The sequence below is a fragment of the Anolis sagrei genome, chromosome 1 (assembly GCF_037176765.1).
Source record: "Anolis sagrei isolate rAnoSag1 chromosome 1, rAnoSag1.mat, whole genome shotgun sequence".
NCBI classification, from domain to species: Eukaryota; Metazoa; Chordata; class Lepidosauria; order Squamata; family Dactyloidae; genus Anolis; species Anolis sagrei.
In genome coordinates, this window is record NC_090021.1 from 289,461,071 (window position 1) to 289,484,107 (window position 23,037).

The 23,037-nt window shown below is 39.8% G+C and overlaps 1 protein-coding gene across 5 annotated transcripts; it reads right to left on the reverse strand.

Moving 5' to 3' along the window:
- Nucleotides 1-17: 17 nt before the first annotated feature.
- ZFYVE19 (zinc finger FYVE-type containing 19) lies at nt 18-22,997 on the reverse strand. 5 transcript variants are annotated; one of them, XM_060760520.2, is made up of 13 exons: nt 22,888-22,997; nt 18,801-18,899; nt 18,014-18,145; nt 16,248-16,369; nt 14,800-14,853; nt 13,983-14,143; nt 12,092-12,237; nt 10,495-10,609; nt 8,355-8,561; nt 6,489-6,568; nt 4,143-4,238; nt 1,664-1,818; nt 18-611 (listed from the first exon to the last, which is right to left on the reverse strand). In XM_060760520.2, the coding sequence occupies exons 3-13, from the start codon at nt 18,065-18,067 to the stop codon at nt 539-541; spliced, it is 1,263 nt and encodes a 420-aa protein (XP_060616503.2). In that variant the 5' UTR covers nt 18,068-18,145; nt 18,801-18,899; nt 22,888-22,997; the 3' UTR covers nt 18-538. The 5 variants fall into 5 exon arrangements, with proteins under 5 accessions (XP_060616503.2, XP_060616511.2, XP_060616495.2 ...); XM_060760528.2 differs by having other exon boundaries at nt 18,805-18,899; nt 22,884-22,997; XM_060760512.2 differs by having other exon boundaries at nt 22,884-22,997.
- Between the last annotated feature and the right edge of the window lie 40 nt (nt 22,998-23,037).

Sequence of the window (23,037 nt, forward strand, 5' to 3'; positions counted from 1 at the left end):
AGAGGGGAGTGAATATGTTAAGTGTGGATAGCACAAGTTTTAGTTCAGACTAGAAGAACACTGAGCCACCATTGTTAAGTCCAAGGGCATCAGGATAATACGTTATTGTGAAGAATGAATTACACCGTTTTGTAAAAAGTGCCATAAAATCAAGTAATAGTGGGTTTTTTTAAACTGTGAGATTCAAATTTAATTGCTTTGTTGAAAACTAAGCAGAGAAATAAAGGTCTCACACTCTTCTCATGTCAGAATTCATCTTGTTAAGAAGAACAGCCCACTACCTTAAGCATGCCATTCTTCATAACCTTAACGTGAATCACAAGGCAAGTTGTATGCAGTGTACCATTGTTCTTTGCAGCAGCTGCCTTGATCTCACTAGAGAAAATGGCTTGCCCTTCAATCTTCTCAGTTCTGTGAAGCTGCTCTTCGCGGTCCAAGAGGCTTCCAGCTCACTGTTGCCATAGCCAACTTTCTTTTTCTCACCCTCCTCCTATTTCATGCCTTTTCTTTTCATGTTTTTCTCCATTCATCTTTTGGCTCATTTCTGTTCACGGGGAGGGTGATAGCTAGATGTCCGATGCTCTTTCCGATCAAACTCATCATGGCTTTCCCTGCAAACCAAAATAAAACTGTAATCAGTGTTTAGCCAAAGATGACTGGGACAAACAGAATAGCATTTATCTGATCTATATGGCTTAATGTATATCATATAAATAAATTTTATTGCTGTAAGTCTTTGGGCTGTGTGGCCATGTTCCAGAAGCATTCTCTCCTGATGTTTCTCCTGCATCTATGCCTGCCATCCTCAGAGGTTGTGAGATGCAGACTGCCATGGATGCAGATGAAACGTTAGGAGAGAATGCTTCTGAACCATGGCCATACAGCCCAAAAAACCTACAGCGACCAAGTGATTCCGGCCATGAAAGCCTTCGACAATAAATCAGTTGTACCTTGCAATTCATCTGAAAGCATAATTGCTAAAATCACATACAGTGAAAATGTTTTGAAAACATTAATTAAAAATAATTAAAATACATAAAGCTTGTACTTCTTTAAATACCACTATTGCACATTCTTCTATCCCAACCAGTTAAAACTTTTAAGATCTGCTTAAATAAGGTATTTGCCTGCTGGCAAAAACTAAACACAGAGTAGGCCCCGTGAGCCACTATCAGGAGAAAATCCCATAGTTTAGGAGCCGCCACTGAGAAGGCTCCCATGTCCCATTGAGAACCAACTGTATGTTTGTTCATCCCATTTGTCCTTACATGAGGCCAATACTATCAAGTAGGTCAGGTAGAAAGAGACACAGACAAACAGACCCAAACTTAACTTGTGTGTTTCATGGTATAGTGAGGACTTGAACCTGGACTCCCACAGTCTCTTTTAGAGCCTCTGTTACACCACCTTGGCATAACAATAATACTTAGCAATAACCTGACAGGAACTCTCACCTAGTGAAATAAATAAGAGCCAAAAAGGTATTTACATGAGAGTTGCACAGACTATGTTCAACAGGGAAAAGTTCAACAGGGAGCTATATTCCACCATATGGTCAGGAGGAGATGGCAGTACCATATCTAGTGCTTTGTCTTGCAGCTTGACAGGCAGAAAGCCCTGCTTAGGAAACTCTGGCTTTACCCTATGAGGCTGCTGCCATTACCTGAAACATCGCTGGCAGTAGAGGTCACCATCACAGCCATGGCAGCGCAGGACAGCATCTTCATTGCAGATACAGCACCAGGGCAACTCTTCTTCATCGCTGTCTGGCACTTTAGTAGGCAGGACGGGAGGTTTCACAACAGGTGGAACCTTGGCCTGAAGGAAAAAGTGGAGAAATGCAATACACAGACACACACACCATCTCCACTTGTTCCATCTACCTTCAAAGGGCAGGTGTGAGAAACAAATGGTTGGATCCCCTAAAGCTCCTCTGATCTATGTATGGATAAAACCTTATGAATATGAAAATATTATCTGCCCAACTAATTATGTAAATGTTGCATGATATCTCATTTCAAGAGCCCCAAGTAGCACAGCAGGTGAAATCGCTAAGCTGCTGAACTTGCTGACCGAAAGGTCGGCAGTTCGAATCCAGGGAGTGAGGTAAGCTCCAGCTTCTGCCAACCTAACAGTTCGAAAACATGCACATGTGAGTAGATCAATAGATACCACTTCTGCGGGAAGGTAATTGTGCTTCATGCAATCATACTGGCCACATAACCTTGGAGGTGTCTACAGAGAACAGCTTATAAATGGAGATGAACACTACCCCTCAGAGTCAGACACAACTAGACTTAATGTCAAGAGGAAACCTTTACCTTACCTCATTTCATATTATACTCCAGTAAAATACAGGCACAAAGTACATTTGATTTGGACCATGTGGTAGTAAGGAAAAAAAATGTGATAGACAACTGGAATACATAGGAAGAGAACATGACTTTTCTACTTTGTCATACCTCATTATTGAGGCTGAGACAGAGCCCTCCTCCATCTTATCGCATCCCTCTGACTTTCCCCTCTTTAATATAGTGACCATGATGCAAGTCTACTTCATTGGGATGTTACAAGGATTACTTAAAAAAACCAGAGTGAAGTAATTTCTGACACCAAAAATGTCACCATAAATCCTAGTATTACTATGCTAAAAGTTGGTGTGGGCAACTGCAGAGAGGGTAAGAGCCATTTTTCACCCCCATATCCTTTTTCTCCAGCCCGTCAGGCTATACCAATATATCAACATGACTGGAAGTGACATCATGCCACTTCCAGTTCCTTTTTATACTTTCAGCTGATAGAAGAGGAGTTAGGTCTGGAGTATGTGGCAGGCATGAAGTTATCTGGAGGGAAAAACTGCTGTGTTTTAACCCATCTGCATGCTCTTTCAGACAAAAAAAATCACACTGATTTAAAAAATGGGGTAAATTTGGAGGTTGAGGGAAGATTCGTGTTTTGCCCACCCTTGCGTTACAGTAATGAGAAGTAGGAGCTTATTTTGGAAAATATATTTTAAAATTTTACTGCTCGGAATATGAAACAGAATGTGATGGGAAAATTTGCACTTGGTTGACTGCAAAGAATGATGAACAGGTTTGGCAAGAAGTGCAGTAATAGGAGAAGGCTGAAATGCTGAGGACTTACACGTTGCCCAAAGTCAAACAGGAAGTATGCAGAAGAACTTGCTCATCATTTCACTCATCGGCATGAATGTTACATATGTTCAAAAGCAAACGTATACTCTGATTGGTTGACTCCATACTGATTCTTACCTTTGAAGATAATCATCCCAAAAATCCAAGGTGTTGAACTGATGTTTTACAGAATGTCCAAAACATTTGCATTCAGCTGGAAGGCTTTGAATTGGCCAATTTAATAGAGAATGAAGATACAGGTTATGGTTCTGAAGACACATGTATTTTGCTTCTTACCATAACAAGCAGACTTAAGGGTGTTTTCAATTTTTTTCATAAATTGCTTTATAGGCCACATGACCTTGGAGGTGTCTACAGAACAACGCCGGCTCTTCAGCTTAGAAATGGAGATGAGCACCACCCCCAGAGTTGGACACGACTAAACTTAATGTCAGGGGAAACCTTTACTTTACTCAGTACCACTTGCTTTATAGGAAAGCATTTAAAAGAACGTAGCTAATATCTAAAGTCGCCGATAGGCTGAGAAAGGTGGTATACAAGTATAGTAAATAAATAAATAAATAAATAAAGAAAGAAAGAAAGAAAGAAAGAAAGGTAAAGGTAAAAGTAAAGGTTTCCCCTTGATATTAAGTCTAGTCATATCTGACTCTGGGGATGGTGCTCATCTCCAGTTCTAAGCCAAAGAGCCGGCATTGTCCATAGACACCTCCAAGGTCATGTGGCCAGCATGACTACATGGATTACCATTAACTTCCCACAGAAGCGGTACCTATTGATCTACTCACATTTGCATGTTTTCAAGCTGATAAGTTGGCAGAAGCTGGGATTAACAATGGGAGCTTGCCCCGTCTGTGGATTCGAAACGCCAATCTTCTGATCAGCTAGTTCTGCAGTTTAGCGGTTTAATCTGCTGTGCCACCATGACCTCATCAGCTAATATCTAGTGAACACTTATGTAAAATGAGCAAAAAGTCAGAGACTGCTCACTTGATCAGTTTTCTTGGCTTGTTTTCGATGTGGAGTGGATCGATCTGGAGAGATGTTGAAGCCACTTGCTTCATCCAGAGCAGCTTCCTCAGTAAGCTGAAGATAGGCAACATACAAAACAAAGTGTTTTTTCAACATAATTTTTAATGTACACAGACTCTGACATACAGTATTGAAATATGTGCCAGGACAAGAACACACTTTTTCAAACAGTATATTTGGTAGTGTATCTTCATACCAAATATGACCGCTAGGCATGTCAATATTCTCAGAGAAACTAGGTTCAGATTCCTACTTAGCCATAAAATTTATTGATGGCTGGTCATAACTATGATGGAGCCCCCAGTGGCGCAGTGGGTTAAACCCCTGTGCCGGCAGGACTGAAGACCGACAGGTCGCAGGTTCAAATCTGGGGAGAGGCGGATGAGCTCCCTCTACCAGCTCCAGCTCCTCATGCGGGGACATGAGAGAAGCCTCCCACAAGGATGATAAAACATAAAATCATCCGGGCGTCCCCTGGGCAACGTCCTTGCAGACGGCCAATTCTTTCACACCAGAAGTGACTTGCAGATTCTCAAGTCTCTCCTGACACGATCATAACTCTGATGTGCCAAATAGCTACTGGACAGCAGCAACAGTGGGTGATGACACTGGCAGAGGATCTTTCAGAGACAACAGCAGTGCTACCGTTATTAATTCTTGTTGATACTTTGCAGAAGGGGACATGAAAACCCTATGTTGAGACAATACAAAATGCAATAAGTACTAGTACCGGTAGGTGAGACTCCCAGGTCTGAAGGCATTCATTGAGCTGCTGGAATACAGCAGCAATTACAAGTAGTGCTGTGACGCACTTGGACTCAAGCCGAAAGGACATTCAGCTGTTTGCGTGCTTAGAAGTGAAAGAAAAGTGTGAAGCTCGTTGTTCTTATTGAAAGAACATAGAATGTGAGACACATGAATCAAGGGAAGCTAGACATAGTAAAACAAGTAATGGAATGTGAAAACAATGTAACACTTAAGGTGAGTAAGCTGAAGTGGAAAGGAGTGGGACATTATGAGTCAGATATTTACACAGGATTTTATTCAGGAAATGAAAATACAGGAACAAATGAGATGGAAGAGTAGAGAGATGTCACAAGAAACCACCAAAAGATGTAGAGCAAAGTCTGGCAGATCCACATCAATAAGACATCTGGGAAAACCCAAGAATAGAACCATAATCCAACTTTATGCAGCTACCAAGGTAGAAGGAAATTTTCATACTACAGTTCAGGAAGAAATTGATCACATACTTGAAGCTGACTTGACAGCAGTTAGCAACAACAAACCTGACCTAACTTAACAGGTTGTTATAAAGATAAGGGGGTGGCGGGACAAGATTCCTGGTTAGAATAATATTGCCAGGGAAGATTAAATTTGGGAGTGCAGGGACTTAGAAAAGCAGTTCCAATAACCACACTACAGAAAAATAATTTTAAAAAATGCAATAGACATATCAACAAACTAATTCCAACTATTCATCTTTTATCAACAGGAGGGTTTTTTTTCCCCTGCAAAATCAATGATTTCTTAATGATCCAGTCAGGGAAGAGTTATCCCCTCATATTTTGCATTTCAACAGGTCTAGCTTACAGTTATATACCATTAATAAGAACATTAATTACTCCCGCTTTACCCTTCCCTGCCAGCTCCTATGATGAGGAGCTCTGAATGGTAACAGTTAGCATCAACATTCCTGCTCATCAAAAAATCTCAATGCTTTGGCCACAACAACTTTGTACAAAAGGTTTATCACATTGGTTATTTATATCCCATGTTTTCTCTAAACAAGACAGTTCACAAAATTAAAAAAATACTTGGAAATAAAAACACACATGTAAAGAAAAGCATACAAAACACTATGCTGAAAATGCAATAAAATCTGCATTATCCAAGTTCCTTCTTTCACACTTTCTCCTCTTCTCAAAAATTATTTTACTGCTATTACTTTGAGCCCATTGGACACATTTGTAGAAACATGTATAGGACTGAACTGCACAATTCATACAGTTTGTTGACTAGGCTACATGCTGAAAAGATGGTTTTTAAGCAACTTTTAATGTGAATACAAGTGATTTTAATGTTCATACATATTTATGGTTTAATGTCCCGGAATTGAATGTTTGCCGTATATATGTTGTGCTCCTCCCTGAGTCCCCTGCGGGGTGAGAAGGGCGGGATATAAATGTTTTAAATAAATAAATAATACTATAATAACAGCATAATTGTGGCAAAATATTTACCTGGGAAATGGGATAAAATATCAAGAGAAAAGATGATAATGTAACTCTAAATACTACAAACCTGTTTCAAAACTCTTTGAATGGCTTCCTCCTCTTCCATTTCTTCATCACTGTTGGGCAGTTTGTAGTCATCCAAGCTAACTGCAAAAAATGAAGGAGGAACAAATACCCTTCACCAAAGCCTTTCAACAACTTGTTTCTCTGAAAGAACGGATAAGGTGGCAGTTCACAGTTCTAGTGAGTGGGTTTCCCCTTTAGATGTGGATCAAGAGGGACTGATTCAGACTGACTTCTCTTGGAAAGTTCCAAAGTTGGGACTCCTTCACTGAGGTAGCCTTGTTTGTGTACTCTTAAGAATTGGCGCTACAGACAGCGAGGCATTTTTGAGGTTCTCAAAATTCTGGACAGGTTCATAAGGGAGATGGTTGTCCTTCAGAGATCCTGGCCCCAACTACTTAGGGCACTGTATGTCAAAAAACATCACCCGAACTTGACTTTGGATCCAATGCAAAATCAATATAGTTGCCATTTTATTTATTATTTATTTACTTCTTTCTCCTTCATTACAAATCTCACTCACTATTCCTTATCTTGCCTCCTCCTCTTCTCCCTCATCCATCTGTGTGGCCAGCTACTGCTGATCAGTGCCTTTTCCTTCCCTTAGCAGCTAGGATTCGCTTTCAACGTTGTTTTTTTTCTCCTTCTGTCCATTTCTACTCTATGGGAGGGAGTGGGAGGAGGAAACCTTTCATAATCCCAACATTGAGCGAGGGGGACCCAACTGTTGGGACCTACAGTTTAAGAAGCTCTGCCCTAGAGTATCACCAAGGATTAACAAAAATATTAACAGAATCAGAGAGACTGTCAAAGAAGTCATACTTTGCATCTACTACTGTTTCCTAAGGATGCCATCCAGCAGTTGCTTCAAGTGGTGAGGAGTTTGTATGTTTCAGGGTGAGAGAAAATAGCAGAAGAGGCCCTTGGTTGCCAGATATGAAAGGTATATCAAGCACTTCAAAGCAAAAGTAACTCATATTTGCTCAGTACTTGACACCATGATTATTGCAGAGTCTGAGGAAGTATCTAGTGTCCCAACTGATCACGGTTCTTAAGATCACTTTAAAATGCCATTAGGTTCAATACATCACCCATCAACCTCAATTGAACAGATTATACCATTTAAATAAAAAGCATTAAGTCTAAGAAATTAGGAAAAACACACACACACTGTTTCAAGGCTGTATACTGACCCTGAGATTTATCCATCTTGCCCTGAAGACATTAAAAGAGGCACATGGTAGGCAGCATAGCACCATTTTAAATTTTCCCAATGTGGACTCAGAACAAAATGGATGCTACATGAGGGGCCCTGTGGCTATTTCAAATGGCAGATCTCACAGTTATGATTAGAACATCAGCTGGCAGGGAAATTAAGAGGCACCACAAGGAAGGGAATTGTGTCTGCTGACGTCAGGCATGGAGAAGACACAATGAACGTACTGAATTCTTTTTAGACCTCTTTAAGCAAAGAGAGCTTTGTCTTCATAGCTTTGCTTGTGAAAAAAAACGAGACTCTGTTACCAATCAGCCCTGTCCACTCAACTCTTTAAAATACTGTACTATTAACACAAGGAAACAGTTAATTTCTTGAGATTTAGACCTTGGATACACTCCCAACAGCAAATTACAAAGAAATACAGTGAATGCGTATCAGATTACTTATTTATTTATTTATTACTTAAATTAAATTAAATTAAAAAAAGGACTTCCTCAAATTCTAAGAAGGTTTCAAGGGGGCTGAAAATGTTTCAAAAGCAGTTCAGTCTATCCCCCATATATATCCTGACTCTTATAGGTAACCTCAAATAGAGTATCAAGGACATTTATCAACTTACTTAAGATTACTTCCATGTTGCTTGCTACACACCTGTCTCAGGATCTTGGCCCCTGAGTACTGCTAATCGCTTGGCCACCTCCAGAAGCTTCTCAGCCCTGGTGTTCTCCTCCCTCAACTCAGAAGCAGCCTCTGCCAGAAGTCGGTTCTTTTCCTCCTCCAGCTGTTTGGGATCCAGATCTATAACGCCAGCATTACTGTCGGTCCGATTTAAGTCATTCAAAGTTTGTGTTTCAACTTCTGAAATGCAGAGACATAGAGTGAGTTAACTCATGGACATCCAGCACATAGTAGCTGCACCATTACTTGAAGGTCTACATCTGCTAAAGAAACTTTGTAGATCAAACAGCATTTATATAATTTGATTAGGCAGTTCACCAGAGAACTGGCTCGACCCTATCTAAGCTCCTGCACTTTAGTTCAGCCCTCCTCCCAGAAACCTTGACACTTTATGGTTCACCGTATTCCCTCTAGCCTGGCCCATTTGAATTTTTGCACTTTCCTTTGGCTCCACTTAGGAATCATTACACTTACTTGAGCCCGGACCCAGCTTTGATTTTGTTTTCAGCCATGATATTGTTTTTACGATGTTGTTTTTATGATTGTGTTATGTTTTTAATTTCATTGATTTTAATGTGGCTGTTTTTATCTGTAATTTTTGGGCTTGTTCCCTTGTAAGCCATCCCGAGTCCCTTTAGGGAAATGGTGACGGGGTATAAAAATAAGGTTATTATTATATTATTATTATATCCCCATAAAACCATAACATAATTCAGTGGAGTCAGATCATACACTGGATTAATAGGGATCGGGTAATGAAATGCAGATTGATCTACAGCACTGCTTCTTAAACTGTGGGTCTTGATCCCAAATGGGGTCCCCTTAGCTTAATGTTGGGGGTCACGAAAATTTGGCAACAGTAAAGGGTTTCTGAATGCCACCCATTTACACAAACCTGTTAGCAACATACAATGTTTACAGTGGACTTTGCGGAAAATGCTTCAACTGGACACCACAAAAACAAAAATCAGCTTATTTAGAAAGCCTTGTCAGAAATAGCCCCAGGTTGTAAAGCCTCGTGTGTGAAGTTCCAGTATGAAAGCAGCTGTGTGTAAAAACCTACTCTGTGAAGCTCTAGTATAAGTTCAGTGTGAGAGGACACTCTGTGAGAGTGTAGCTATTTATCTGCATGAGGAAGAGGCCCAGCATGGAAGCAAAGAAAGGAGTATAAAGGACTTTGTGTTGTGGAAACTTTGTTATTGTAAATAGTGCAACTATATTATTTTACTACAAAGAAAAGCCTCCTATGGAAGAGAGAACATTGGTCTGTGTTTTTTTTTTTAATCACTTTGGGCTACTAGTGCTGGGTCACGCTGCTGCTAATAAGTTACTCTGCTGTACATTTAAGCGAAGGGTCTTTTGTTAATAAGGCCCAACAAGCCTAGAGATCGCTTGTTTTATTACCAGTAAATGTAATAAATGTATTTTACACACCTATAAACCTGGAGTCATGTAAAAAAAAAAATCAGATGGAAAAGGGTTGCAAGTGGAAAAGGTTTAAGAGGCCCTGCTCTACATGGCAGGCATTGACCTATGATCTTTTTTTGAAAAAGACACTAAAATATATAACACTGAACAAATGAAATGAAAGATACAAAGGAGCAACAATAGCAATATGTAGCATTTATAGCAAATTTTCATAGAATACTTGTTTTGCCCAAGAAACAAAATGGCTTCGTTGAAAAACTGGCAATTTTGCATGTTTTCAATGGAAACCAGCTGTCTCATGAAAATGTAGATCAAACTTTTTTTTTTTTAAAAAAAAGATGTTATTTCTCTTCTAAAAAATTAATTTTGCAGCATACAGAGCTGTGAAGATCAGGTGCATAGTACCAATGATAAATGGAAGATCTCAGTATGGACTTTTTAAATGTTGGGAAATGAATAACTGTAGAAGTCACATTTACAGAAAGAGAAGTGTCAACAAATGTTTAACATGGGGAACCATATGTTTAAATTAAAGCATCGGGCTCCTAGATTATGACTATTGTTATGATTGCTGTTCTCTCTCACACATACGCACACATATGAACAAACGAGATCTAAACTTGCTTCTTCCTCTACATTCAAGAGATTAAAAAAAACTGAGCCAGGATGAAAAAAAACCAAAAACCTTGAGGTGTAATTCCTGAGCCACCATTCTCATCAATGGCAACTTCCTCGGTCATCTGGTTCAATAGATCTTCTGACTGTTCAGCTTGTGTCCGGTTGTTAGAGAGCTGATGCACCTAACAAGAGTAAGGAAGACATTCAGAGACAGCCATCTTGGGAAGGTGTCTGAAGGCACCAAAGAGGTCCAGCTATGCCAAAGACCTGGAGACAGACATGCAAAAAAGTCCCTGTTCCATCCCCAGTATCTTAAGGTAAGGCTGGGAACTACCCCCATCTGAAACTATGGTGAGGCACTGCTAATCAGTACACTGTGGGCAGAACTGAGCTTGGTTTGATTCATTATAAGCCACATTCATGACCTATTTCATACCAACTCAATATATCTTTGGGCTTATTTATATAGTTAATAAGGACTCAAAACATGCAGATCAAGGCAGATTAAATTAGTGGACCAAAGACAATGATAGTTTGGCTATAAAACCTCAGTCACCAGCCTTGCAATCTGAGTATTACTATGCAATTATATGACCCTGCTCATGAAAGCTTCCTTTGACCTGAGTAGGTATTTTTAAACAGAAGGCTTAAAATGATATTTCCATCTTTTTCCCTTTTCTATGCATCCCCCAGAGGTAGTGCCTCTTTGAGAAATTTATAAAACCATCTGCCTCTTCCCTCCACTTATGGATGCCACCTCTAAACCACAGGGCATTGCAGGAATGGAAAGGACAAAAATGGATCCAACCCTAAGATGTGAAGTCAAAGTATCAAGAGACCTTCTGACAATTTTCAGTGTAATTAAAGCAAGGGCACACCATCTGTGACCAAGGATTGCTGTGAGCAAGGATTGTATGGACACAAAACTAATGGGTCTCACCTACTTTTCCCCACAGATACTGCCACTTGATATAACAGGCATGGGAAAACTTCAGCCCTCCAGGTGTTTTGGACTTCAACTCCCACAATTCCTAACAACCTCAGGCCTTTTCCTTTCCCCCCTCAGCCGCTTAGACATAAGCACTTAATGTTAACAAATGTTTGAAATGGAATGCCTCAGGAAGTGTGAACTCCCTTTACTGGAGGTAAACAAACTGGATGGCTGGATGTCAGCAATGCTGGAGGTCTCTTCCACATTTCCAATTCTATGATTCTATGATGGCATGAGAGACGCAGTAGCAAAACTGAACATTTGACTTCTATTTTTTTGCTGTTGCATCTTGACTTCACAAAATAATATGTCTCAAAAAAGACAGGACAAAAACAAAGCTTAATACCACTTTCCCCTCACTCAAAAACAGATATGTCTAAACTGATCTGAGAAACACAACTCCAAGTGGCTCTTAGAATAGCTACAGACAAAAGAAATGTACACATTCTTGTATTACAGCTTCCAGAATCTCCCAGATACAGGCCATGAGGTCTAGGATTGTGTGTGTGTGTGTGTGGCAACAACCGTACACAAGAAGCAACTTTTCCAAGACAAGAACATACTTGTTAATCCATTAAAATTTATTTCTAGCATAAATATACTTTGGGTCAATAATATCCTAACAGTACATATGATAGATTCCAAGTAGGTATATACAAAGAGAGAATCTTACTGGTTGTGCAGCTGCAGAGGGAAGCGTTCTGCCCTGCAAAGCTGCCAGACGGTCTTCCATTTCCTGGGCCGACGGAACAGGTCTTGCAGGATCACTTTTCAGTGCCGCCAGCCTAGATTCTATCTCAGCCTGGGAAGGAATGGACTCTGCCCATTTAAAACAAATATGTTTACTCATGGTGTCCAAAAGACTTTAATATACAGTAAGCCCTCTTCTATCTTGGGAGTTGAGGTGCAGGAACCTCATAAAAGTAGAAAAACCACAAATAACAAATCCACTTTTTTTAACCTAAGAGGCTACATCTCTAGGCATCTCTATGTCCTCTAGTAAGACTCTATGGTCACCTTCTATCAGAATCATGCTGAATGACATACAAATGAATAGAGAAGAGTTCTTGCTAGGAAACTAACTCCTCCAGCATGACACTATGGTCAACTTCACATGGAGATTAACTATACAGTCATACTGGAGGTGTTAAGAGATTCCAAAAAAGAACATATTGATCAAATTTGTAATTTTTTTATGTCAGGAGCGACTTGAAAAACTGCAAGTTGCTTCTGGTGTGAGAGAATTGGCCATCTGCAAGGATGCCCAGATGTTTTACCATCCTATGGGAGGCTTCTCTCATGTTCCCACATGGGAAGCTGAAGCTGACAGATGGGATCTCACCCAGCTCCCCGGATTCGAACCACCAATCTTTTGGTCAGCAGTCCTGCCAGCACAAGGGTTTAACCCATTGTGCCACCGGGGGATCCAAATCTGTAGATAATCAAATCTGAAAAAGTGAAACCTGCATATGTAGAGGGCCAATTGTAGCTTTATTTATTCACATTTAAACCAGTGGTATAGTGGTACATTCCAAAGTGCAGGAGTTCATTGTGGTGAATCAAAATACATTGAATCAAAATACAATGGACTGATGGGAGTATTAAATATATTACTCATATTACTGAATCAGCATACATCTCAGAGCAATCTGTACTTAATTCACTGGTGTGTGCTTACTTCTGACTGCATAAATTCAAAGTGGATCATCTGGAGCCACTTACATGTTGACTCACCATTCAACAATCAATTCAATGGATTTACAATAATTGGGTATAAACAACAAATTTGACCAGAATGTACTTCCACAGAACCATGTCAATTTAGTGCCTCTAATCTCTATTTTTTGTATTTTAATACAGCTTCATAAGCAGATAACAATTGATCAATTGCCTGTTAACTGTGGAGACAGGACAAAGTTATTCAAAATGTTGAAACTCCACCTGCTGACTACTGGAAACATGCCAATCTAAGTTTTTGAGGTTACATGTAACACTGCCCACACGTGAAGTAATGTCTCTGAAACCAAAAGGGCTAGACAGCAGCTTAAAAAAGAAACACAAGTCATAAAAAACAGAAGAGCTACTAAAATACTTCTTACACTGTCATCATTATGATGCAACTATTAGATTCTTCTTCTATGCAGCAATTCCAGGAGTGCCAGAAGTACACATAGCCTTGCCTATGGATCTTAGATGCCAGTACAGTGCAAGCATGTGTTAAACACAATGGGAATAGTCAGCTAATATGGAGGAGACAACCAAATTATGGGGACAGTTTTAAACAAAACAGTATCTATAAAACAATAGCACCTTTTGTGAATGCTTGGACACAATACGTCATGCATCTGAGACTGACTAGCATGTGTTCATTTATATGGTTCACAATCTTGCCACATTCTGTTATGCTGTTTCAAGACCAGACCTAGACCACATAGGATGAGGGCAATTCCTCCTCTGCCCCTGAATAGATGGATATAAGAGTAGGGAATACCTTTTAATGTTTCACCTGAAAAAGATTTTCAGTAGGGCTGGATGGAATAAGACTCCAGTGGTGCAATACTTACTCGGCCTTGTCTCCTTCTTGAGCCTTTCCAATCTCTCTGCTAGAACTCGGTCCTCTTTGGACAGCCCTTGGTATCTGGAGTCTGTTTGGCTTTGAGATTTCACCAAGCTCCTCTGAAGGCCCTGGGGCTGGCTCTGCTTAGTCTCAAGAGCTGCTATGCGTCTACAAAAAACAGAACCCTATATGCATTAAAAGCATACAAGACTCTTTTCTGTGTGCTTCTCTAAGAGTGGTCTCTTTTTGCAAGCACACTATTTAAGCACCATAGAGTCACTTGATGGCTTGCACAAATAGATCAAACACTATAAACAAGAGGGTCCCCGTCCCCCGTCCCCCCCGCCTATATTGTAAAATAGATCAAACTCTACCAAGTTCCTTCACACAATTATCAGGAATCATAAAGGTTCCAGCAACCAAAGATGTGTAAACCAGTATTAAAAGATAAATTATTTAGATGAACACTAACCATGTAATAAAAGAATATGCAGCCAAGTAAACATGCATATGTGTATGCATACTCACACGTGTGGAAAAAGCACAGCTGTTTTGACAAGAAATAAGAGCTGCTACTTTAGAAGCAAAGTTATTTTAAATAAGATAAAGATAGCCATATAAACTTTGCAACCTTTATATGATTGTTTGAAATCTGTCATAGGCAAGACAAAAATGGCATAGACATTTTTCCACTCAGTGAATGGATTATCAAAAATATTGTCTTAACCTAATTCAAAACAGAGACCATCTAGAGAATGAGAACAGAGATGCATACTATTTTGCAATATGTAGCAAGATCGAAGGTGGGGGATATAAACACTCACTTTTTATAATTCTGTGGTGGGGACCATTTAGCTGGGTTGGGTTTTGATGGTCCACTGGAAAGTAAAACAAGAAACATGATCAGGGTAGAACGTGAAGCTAGTGTTTATGATGGCAAGTAATGGCCACAACCCAAGCCCCATCTTGCACCCAGGCCTAAGGAGGCCACTATCATCAAGGCTAATCCAAGTTACGTGAATTACATAGGATGGAGTCCTCCCTATCTTCCACTAACAAAAGTCAATTGGACTCTCGGATGAATCACATTCTGGCAAGAGGAGTCTGATAGTGGAATAGCCTCCTTCAGAAGATGGTGGATTCTCTTTCAGTGGAGCTTTTTAGAGATTAAATGGCTATGTCTCAGGCGTGTTTGGTGGTGGATACCTGTTCTGGTTTTGGGTTGGACTTGATGACCCTTGTGACCCTAGTTTCAATACAACAATACAACATCCACTATTGTAACTGAAGGCTGAAGACAAGCTTGAGGGAAAAGACCAAGTCATATATGGCACAGACAGCCCTGTTTGTCAGCAGCTGCTGCCAGCTGAGGCAGCCACCCCACTCTGCCTAAGGAGGGCTTTACCAGACTGCAATACTCTGCATAAAAAATAATGGCAATACACCTCCACATGCAAACTAAAATGTCAATGCCCAAAAACAGTTTACCTCCTTATCTTCCGTTCATGAAATGGAAATGTCAGTATTAGATTACAGTCAGATACTAACACTACTGTATCATCATCATTATTGTTATTATTTCATCTACCGTATATACTTAAGTATAAGCCAACATGAATATAAGCCAAGGCATCTAATTTTACCACAAAAACTGGGAAAGCGTACTGATTCGAGTATAAGCCAAGGGTGGGAAATACAGCAGCTACTGGTAAATTTTGAAATAAAAATAAATACCAATAAAATTACATTAATTGAGGCATCAGTAGGTTACATGTTTTTGAATATTTACATAAAACTGTAATTTAAGATAAACTAGAGAGTAAAATAATAAATGTACGGATAATAATAGAGAAAAATAAATGTAATAATAATAAAACTAATAGAGTAAAATAATGTAAATGTAAGAATTATAATAACAGAGTAAAATAATAAATATAATAAATATAATATTAACAGAGAAAAATAATAAATAACTTTGACTCGTGTATAAGCCGAGGGGGTTTTTTCAGCCTAAAAAAGGACTGAAAAACTCAGTTTATACTGGAGTATATGTGGTATATAACTCTCTTTTTCCACCAAACTGGGAGTCAAGTCAACTTATAAATTACCAATGAAATGTTCCTAAATTGTGGTAGAGTATCAACATTTATTTCCCCCAAGTGGCTGGCAGAAATGCTAAAATGGTAGATTAACATAGGTGAAAATTTGCCTTAATGCTTTAATAAAAGCCAACCTGGCACTCTATCAATCTGAACTGTGGTTCTAGTCTTACCCTGTTAATTCCCCATGGCACTGCTTGCAAACCTTCTGTTGTGTGTTTCCACAACGGGGAACAACGGCACTGAATCCAAGGCACCCTGAGCAAAATAACCGGCCACAGTTCTTGCATCCACACTGAGAAAAGAAGTGGGAGGGGAATGAGAAAACAGGCCCTCTTAGCAACCAACTGCTATCATACTGAAAAATCTGCACAGCTCTTACTTGCACAGCATCCACTAACTAGACATGTACTGTAAATTTATAGTGGACACTTTGATTCTTTTCTGAATTTCAAGAAGTAAATAATACATTTTCACATACACAGTTGCTTTCCAACAGTAACTGGGGGGTCACAAGTTATTCCTCTGTAAATAGACATTTACTTCTCTCTCTCTCTCACACACACACACACATACAACGATAAGGTTCTTTTGACAAAAAAAATCAGAGGAGGTTTCCCACTGCTATCTTCTTAGCTGAGAAAGTGTGACTTGTTCATGTTCAGTCAGTGGGTTTCCAATGTCAAGTCCTAGGGCCCTTCCACACAGTCATATAGCCCAGAATATCAGGCAGGAAATCCACAATATCTGCTTTGAACTGGGCTATCTAGTCCTGGGCCCCCTGGTGGTGCTGCAGGTTAAACTGCTGAGCTGCTGAACTTACTGACTGAAAGGTCATAGGTTCAAATCCGGGAAGCAGCGTGAGCTCCCATTGTTAGCCCCAGCTTCTGTCAACCTAGCAGTTTGAAAACATAATAATGTAAGTAGATCAATAGGTACCGCTTCTGTGGGAAGGTAACGGCACTCCATGCAGTCATGCTGGCCACATGACTTAAGAGGTGTCTACGGACAATGCCGGCTCTTTGGCTTAGAAATTGAGATGGGCACCACCAGCCAGAGTTGGATATGACTAGACTTAATGTCAAGGGGATACCTTTACCTTACCTTTATCTGATTTCCACTGCCATATATCCCAGTTCAAACCAGATAATGTGGGATTTTATTCAGCTGTGTGGAAGGGGCCCAAACCACTACACACTTTTCTTTCTCTCTCTTCCATACATATGTATGTACAGAGATAGAAGTTGATTGCCAGTAACATTTATACAGCCTATATCCCATAGTACAAAAAAACATCTCTTTAGCATTAACAAGCTTGCTGATACAGCCTTCAATTCTTTATTTAAAAGTTTATAATCTTTACTTTGTATGTATGGTATGTGATGAATGTCAACACTGGATACAGCTTTCCTTGAAGAGACTATGAATAACAATCAGCATTAAAGTACTTATTATTATCTCACAGTATTGAGAAATATTTTGAAAGAAGCTTCTTATCATTCCTGAAGTTTAAAGCAGCATATACTGTTTGCAGTTCTTTAAACTTCAAAGAGGAAGTAGAGTCAAGTCATCCTCTCCAGCCCCAAAAAGTCCCTGTTAAATTTATACAAAATAGAGAACTGAATATGATAGGCACTGTCTTGGAGCTAAATAATCATAATAATAATCATAATAAACTTTATTTATACCCTGCCACCATCTCCCCAAAGGGGACTCGGGGCAGCTGAGGTAAATCTCATTCACCTCTAAATTCAACATAATTATCACCAGAATAGCCAAGTGAGATAAAATGTGTGATGCACAAGTGATGAAAAAGTTGGTGACTTGAGCTCTGGCAAACTATTCTGGAATGCTGGTCAAACTCTCAAATCTCAAGACAATGGTGATGAATGTTTAATGCTTACATATCTTATGGCAAAATTATCAAAGAAGAACTTGCCTGCTTCTTGAAGACATTGAACTTTGATGCACAGCCATAACATCTGCTATCCATAGTCTCAAGATGAGGTAGCACATTCAGTTCTCACAAAAAGCACAAATGGAGACACATGATTCTACAGTTTGTACACAGCTATCCCAGTTTCAAAGAGGAAACAAAAATGAATAAATAAATGTACAGTTATGAATATTAGCAATGGATCACTGAAAACATGGTTTGCTATGGAAATTATACTCTTGTGCTCATTCAGCTGATTAAGACTTTGCCTAATCAGAATAAATAATAATTATTAATTTATACAGTAACATAGGAGGAACTCAGGCTAATTCTGAAATGCAAAATGAATACAGAATTTTAATAGGTTTGGGATTATGTTATTGTTTTTTTTTAAAAAAAATACTTAAAATGCTCTTATTTTAGTGAGCCTTCTCGAGTGAAGGAAAACAAAACTCAATTTTCCTAAACTACAGAATTTCAAGGAGTCCCAGCCCAAGATATTTTGCTGCCTGAGACAAAGTAGCATATGGCACCCTCAATATCCATCCAATACAGGAAATATAGCACTTAAAGTCAGCCAAGTTGTTTTCCAATGTAAGGTAGAAAAGCACTGCTTTTTCTCCCTTACAGTAAAAATACTTTTTTGCCTTTCATGTTGCTCAAATCTGCTGCATGAGTCAACCATCTCACCCACCCAAACTTAGTTTGCCATATGCAGTTTCCATTGGGAACAGCATCCCATACATTCTGAACTGTCTGAATCCAACAGTTAGTCCCAAAAAAAACAGACCCACTGAATCAATCACAGCCTCTGAGGATGCTTGCCAGAGATGCAGGTGAAATGTCAGGAGATAATGCTTCTAGAACATGGCCATATAGCCTGAAAAACCTACAACAATCCAAAGTAAATAATAAACATAAATTAATAAATATGATATGTTATATAGGACATCTATATAAACCCCATTGACTTAGTGGGACTGCTACACGTGACACTAAGAAATATTTTAACTACATTCTTTGATCATCACCATCCATAATGGGTGGCAAACACAGGCATAGAGGCTGTACTGATGAGATGAGAAAAGCAAGTTGGAAATGTACTTTTCCTTTCTCTCTTAAAGCGGAGTGCCATTAGCACATCACCCATTGTTTGTGCAATACTAAAGAACAGACTTCTAGAGGCAAAGGTCACTTTAAAAGCTCCCAGAAATAATATATTACTTTTCTGCTCTCCCCTCAAGGTATGCAGAGGACTAAAATGTTTTTATGTCATTTTAACTTCACAATACTTTTTCTAAAGCATTTTAGCGGACACACTAAGAGGATATCCACATCCCACATTTCAATACCAATTTAACTATATTGTTTCCATATTATGGAATCCTAAGATTTGTAAATGTGAAGATGTTTAGGAGAGATGACAAGACTTCTTGCAGAGACTTATAAGTCCCTTCCAAAACTCCAAAGGATAGAATCCATAGGATAGAATCATCCATAGGATAGAATCATCACGTTAAAAGTGGCTTAAGACTGCTATAAGTGCACAGTACAGATACCGTATGTCTTCCGAGTATCGTACAGTAGAGATCTGAACGTATGATTCCCAAAACTCTTTATTATTTTAGTTGTCCAAAAAGTTTATTTATTTCTTACTTTTAAAACAAAATGCACCTGGATTTGTAACCACCAGTTGAAATATTGAACTTATTTTTCTTTCTGAAGGCATACATACTGGACACAGATATTTCTCTGTGGATTCTGTTCCACTATAACCTCCCCTCTCTGCATGGTTATCCCTTCTTTTTCCTCTTTTAAGCAAAACTAAAAGCAGGAGGGATGGAAATGGTGATGATGATACAGGTATTCTTTATCCAGAATTCCAAAATCTTAATTGTTCTAGTATTTAAAATTGCCCACATAGGTGACACCTTTGCCTTGCTATGGTCCAGTATACACAAACTTTGATTCCATCTACTCTGACCACTTAGCTGTGTGATAACATGAGAAAAGGCAGTGATTTCACAGGGAGCAATGAGAGAAATATATCATTTCAGGTGAGGGGTCTATCAATTCCAGAGCAGGGGAATTCATAGGGAGGAGGGAGCAAGCTTGCTTTCTGCTGCCCTGGACACTAGGACATGGAACAATGGCTTCCAACTACAAGAAAGGAGATTCCACCTGAACATTAGGAAGAACTTCTTAACTGTGAGAGTTGTTTAGCAGTGGAACTCTCTACCCCAGAGGTGGTGCAGGCTCCTTCTTTGGAGGCTTTTAAGCAGAGGCTGGATGGCCATCTGTCAGTGGTGCTTTGAAATCGACTTTTCTGCTTCTTAGCAGGGGGTTGGACTGGATGGCCCACAACTCTATGATTCTAAGTGGGATCCTTTGGTCCCTGAATCAGACTGCCTTTGAAGATTTTAGTCAGCAAAGCAATCAGAGGACTGCGGAGACTCATGGGTGCCCACAAGAATCCACATGGTTAGACATAGTCTTGGAATGAGTTTGAGGCCTATATGGGACTTGTATGCATAGAAGACGCTGCCTTGAACAGCTTCAAGTATCCACAATATCCATGGCTCCATGGCTATGGTAGAATGGGGGGGGGTCCCCACACATACCTCACTGGAGCACTTGTCCCTGATCGGTCTCGCCATGTGAAATGAGGGCCTTTTTGGTGGCTGATCCCAAAATGTGGGACTCCCTCTCAAGAGAGACCAGAATGGCCCTTTCCTGCTTACCTTTCGCAAGTAGGTCAAGACCTTTCTGTGCCAGTAGGCCTTTGGGAGAGGATGGGGGGCATGCTGCTGAGGAGGTTGTGGGTGGGATTGTGGGGGGATTGTGAATTTTAGATATAATTTTAATTGTATTTATTATATTTTAACTGCATTTTAAAACATAAATCCATGCAGTATTATTTAATTCTTTGTTTGTTTTTGCTTTGTTTTAAATTGTGACCAGATTGTGTGGTTGTTAGATGCCATAAGTCCCCAAGGTGAGAAAGTAAGTAATAAACAAATAATAATAAAATAATATTGTCAAAGGCTTTCATGGCTGGAATCACTCAGTTCTTGTGGGGTTTTTTGGGCTATATGGCCATGTTCTAGAGGCATTTCTCCTGACGTTTCACCTGCATCTATTGCAAGCATCCTCAGAGGTGAGGTCCTCTGAGGATGCTTGACATAGATGCAGGCAAAACGTCAGGAGAAATGCCTCTAGAACATGGCCATATAGCCCGAAAAAACCCACAAGAACTGAATAAAATAATAAATAATAAACAAAGTAAATAATTGTCGAAGGTTTTCATGGCTGGAATCACTGGGTTGTTGTAAGTTTTTCAGGCTATATGGCCATATTCTAGAAGCATTCTCTCCTGACATTTCACCAGCATCTATGGCAAACATCCTCACAACCTCTGAAGATGCCAGGGACGCAGGCAAAATGTCAGAAGATAATGTTTCTAGAACACGGCCATATAGCCTGAAAAACCTACAACAATCCAAAGTAAATAATAAACATAAATTAATAAACATGATATATTAACACTGAGGCATGTTGGTGTGCATTAAGGGCTCTCTTTTAGAGCATTCCCTGACTTCTTTGCTTCTCCCTTCTCTTAATTGTGAAGAATATGTCATGTAAACATCACTCTGTCAAGCTGTATTCAGACTGCATTAAGTGGGTCAGTATAAGTGTGCCATTTGCTTCATGCACAAAAATGATTCCAAATATGGTGTGTAAAGTTAACTTCAGGCTATGTGTATAAATGAATTTCATGTTTATACTCTGGTCTCATTTTTTTTAAAAAAAATCACAATATTTATGTATTGGTAAGCACAGTTCTGGCCCTGCTTACCTGTCCGAACGTATCTCTCCTTACGAACCCTCTAGGAATTTAAGATCTTCTGCAGAGGCCCTGCTCTCGGTCCTGCCATCTTCACAGGCTTGACTGGCGGGGACGAGAGACAGGGCCTTCTCAGCGGTGGCCCCTCAGTTGTGGAATGCCCTCCCCAGGGACATTAGACTGGCCCCCACCCTCTTAACGTTCCGCAAAAAAAGTCAAAACCTGGCTATATGAGCAGGCTTTTCCAAACACAGTGTAGCTGTTAAACTCTGATCTTGGAACAGTTGGATAATGATTGGTAATGAAATGAGGACTTATGGTTTTTATTATGTTTTATTAATGATATTTGTAATGAAGTTTTATCTATGTTATATGATTTTAATGTTTAATTATCTCTGTATTGCTGTGGGCCACGAGTCGCCCTTGGGCTGAGAATGGCAGTATAGAAATATAGCAAATAAATAATAAATGTAATTACTCCAAAATGCAATAAAAATCCAAAACCCAAAGCATTATAAAGAAATATTATCAATTATCAATAATAAATAAACATTAATATTATGGTCCAAAGCATTTCAAATAAGACTCTACTGAACTGGGGGAGTGGGCCAGATGAGTCAGCTCTTTCAGCCCTGGAAATGAAGGCAGAATTGAAGGGTTCATATTATTATTATTATTATTAATGCCCCACTTCCTTCTATTAAAGGGGGCTCAAAGAGGCCCCCAACACCAAAAGCAGTACAAATTACAATGTAAAACCCGGAACATAGAAACATTAAAATAGAACTGCTGTAGTTTTCCTTCAGTGGCATGAAGCAGAGGCCCTCCTTGGAAAACCAAGGCCAGACTCCATACAAACCCACCGTTATGGAGATGGAAATGATGTTTCACTAAGGTTAAAGGGACTCAGGTCCTCCCCACTTGATACAGAAGGCAGCAGCCTCTCCTAATTTAGACTTGGGTGCCTTTTCTGCCCTCCCTCGGCATCTCTCAGTGAAACCCGCCACTCCAGGTAAGAGCAATACTCACTCACATCCCTCCTGTGGTCTCCCCCGCGAAGGAACAGGCGTCGGAGGAACTACACTTCCCAGAAACCCCCGCGCGGTGGCCGCCGGGAGCTCCCGAGGCTTCGCTTCCGAAGCGTCACGTGAGGCCCTTGACGGCGGGCGGAGGAGGGCCGCGA

Bases quoted from the DNA above. Each gene is read 5' to 3' on its own strand.
- ZFYVE19 (XM_060760504.2), bottom strand. From the start codon at position 18,067: ATGGATAGCAGATGTTATGGCTGTGCATCAAAGTTCAATGTCTTCAAG. The intron at 14,854-16,247 runs GTAAGACTAGAA...TTTACTTTCCAG, and splicing joins TGCCATGGGGAATTAACAGG to TGGACCATCAAAACCCAACC. The intron at 6,569-8,354 runs GTGTGTAGCAAG...CATTTTTTGCAG, and splicing joins GGGCCAAGATCCTGAGACAG to TTAGCTTGGATGACTACAAA.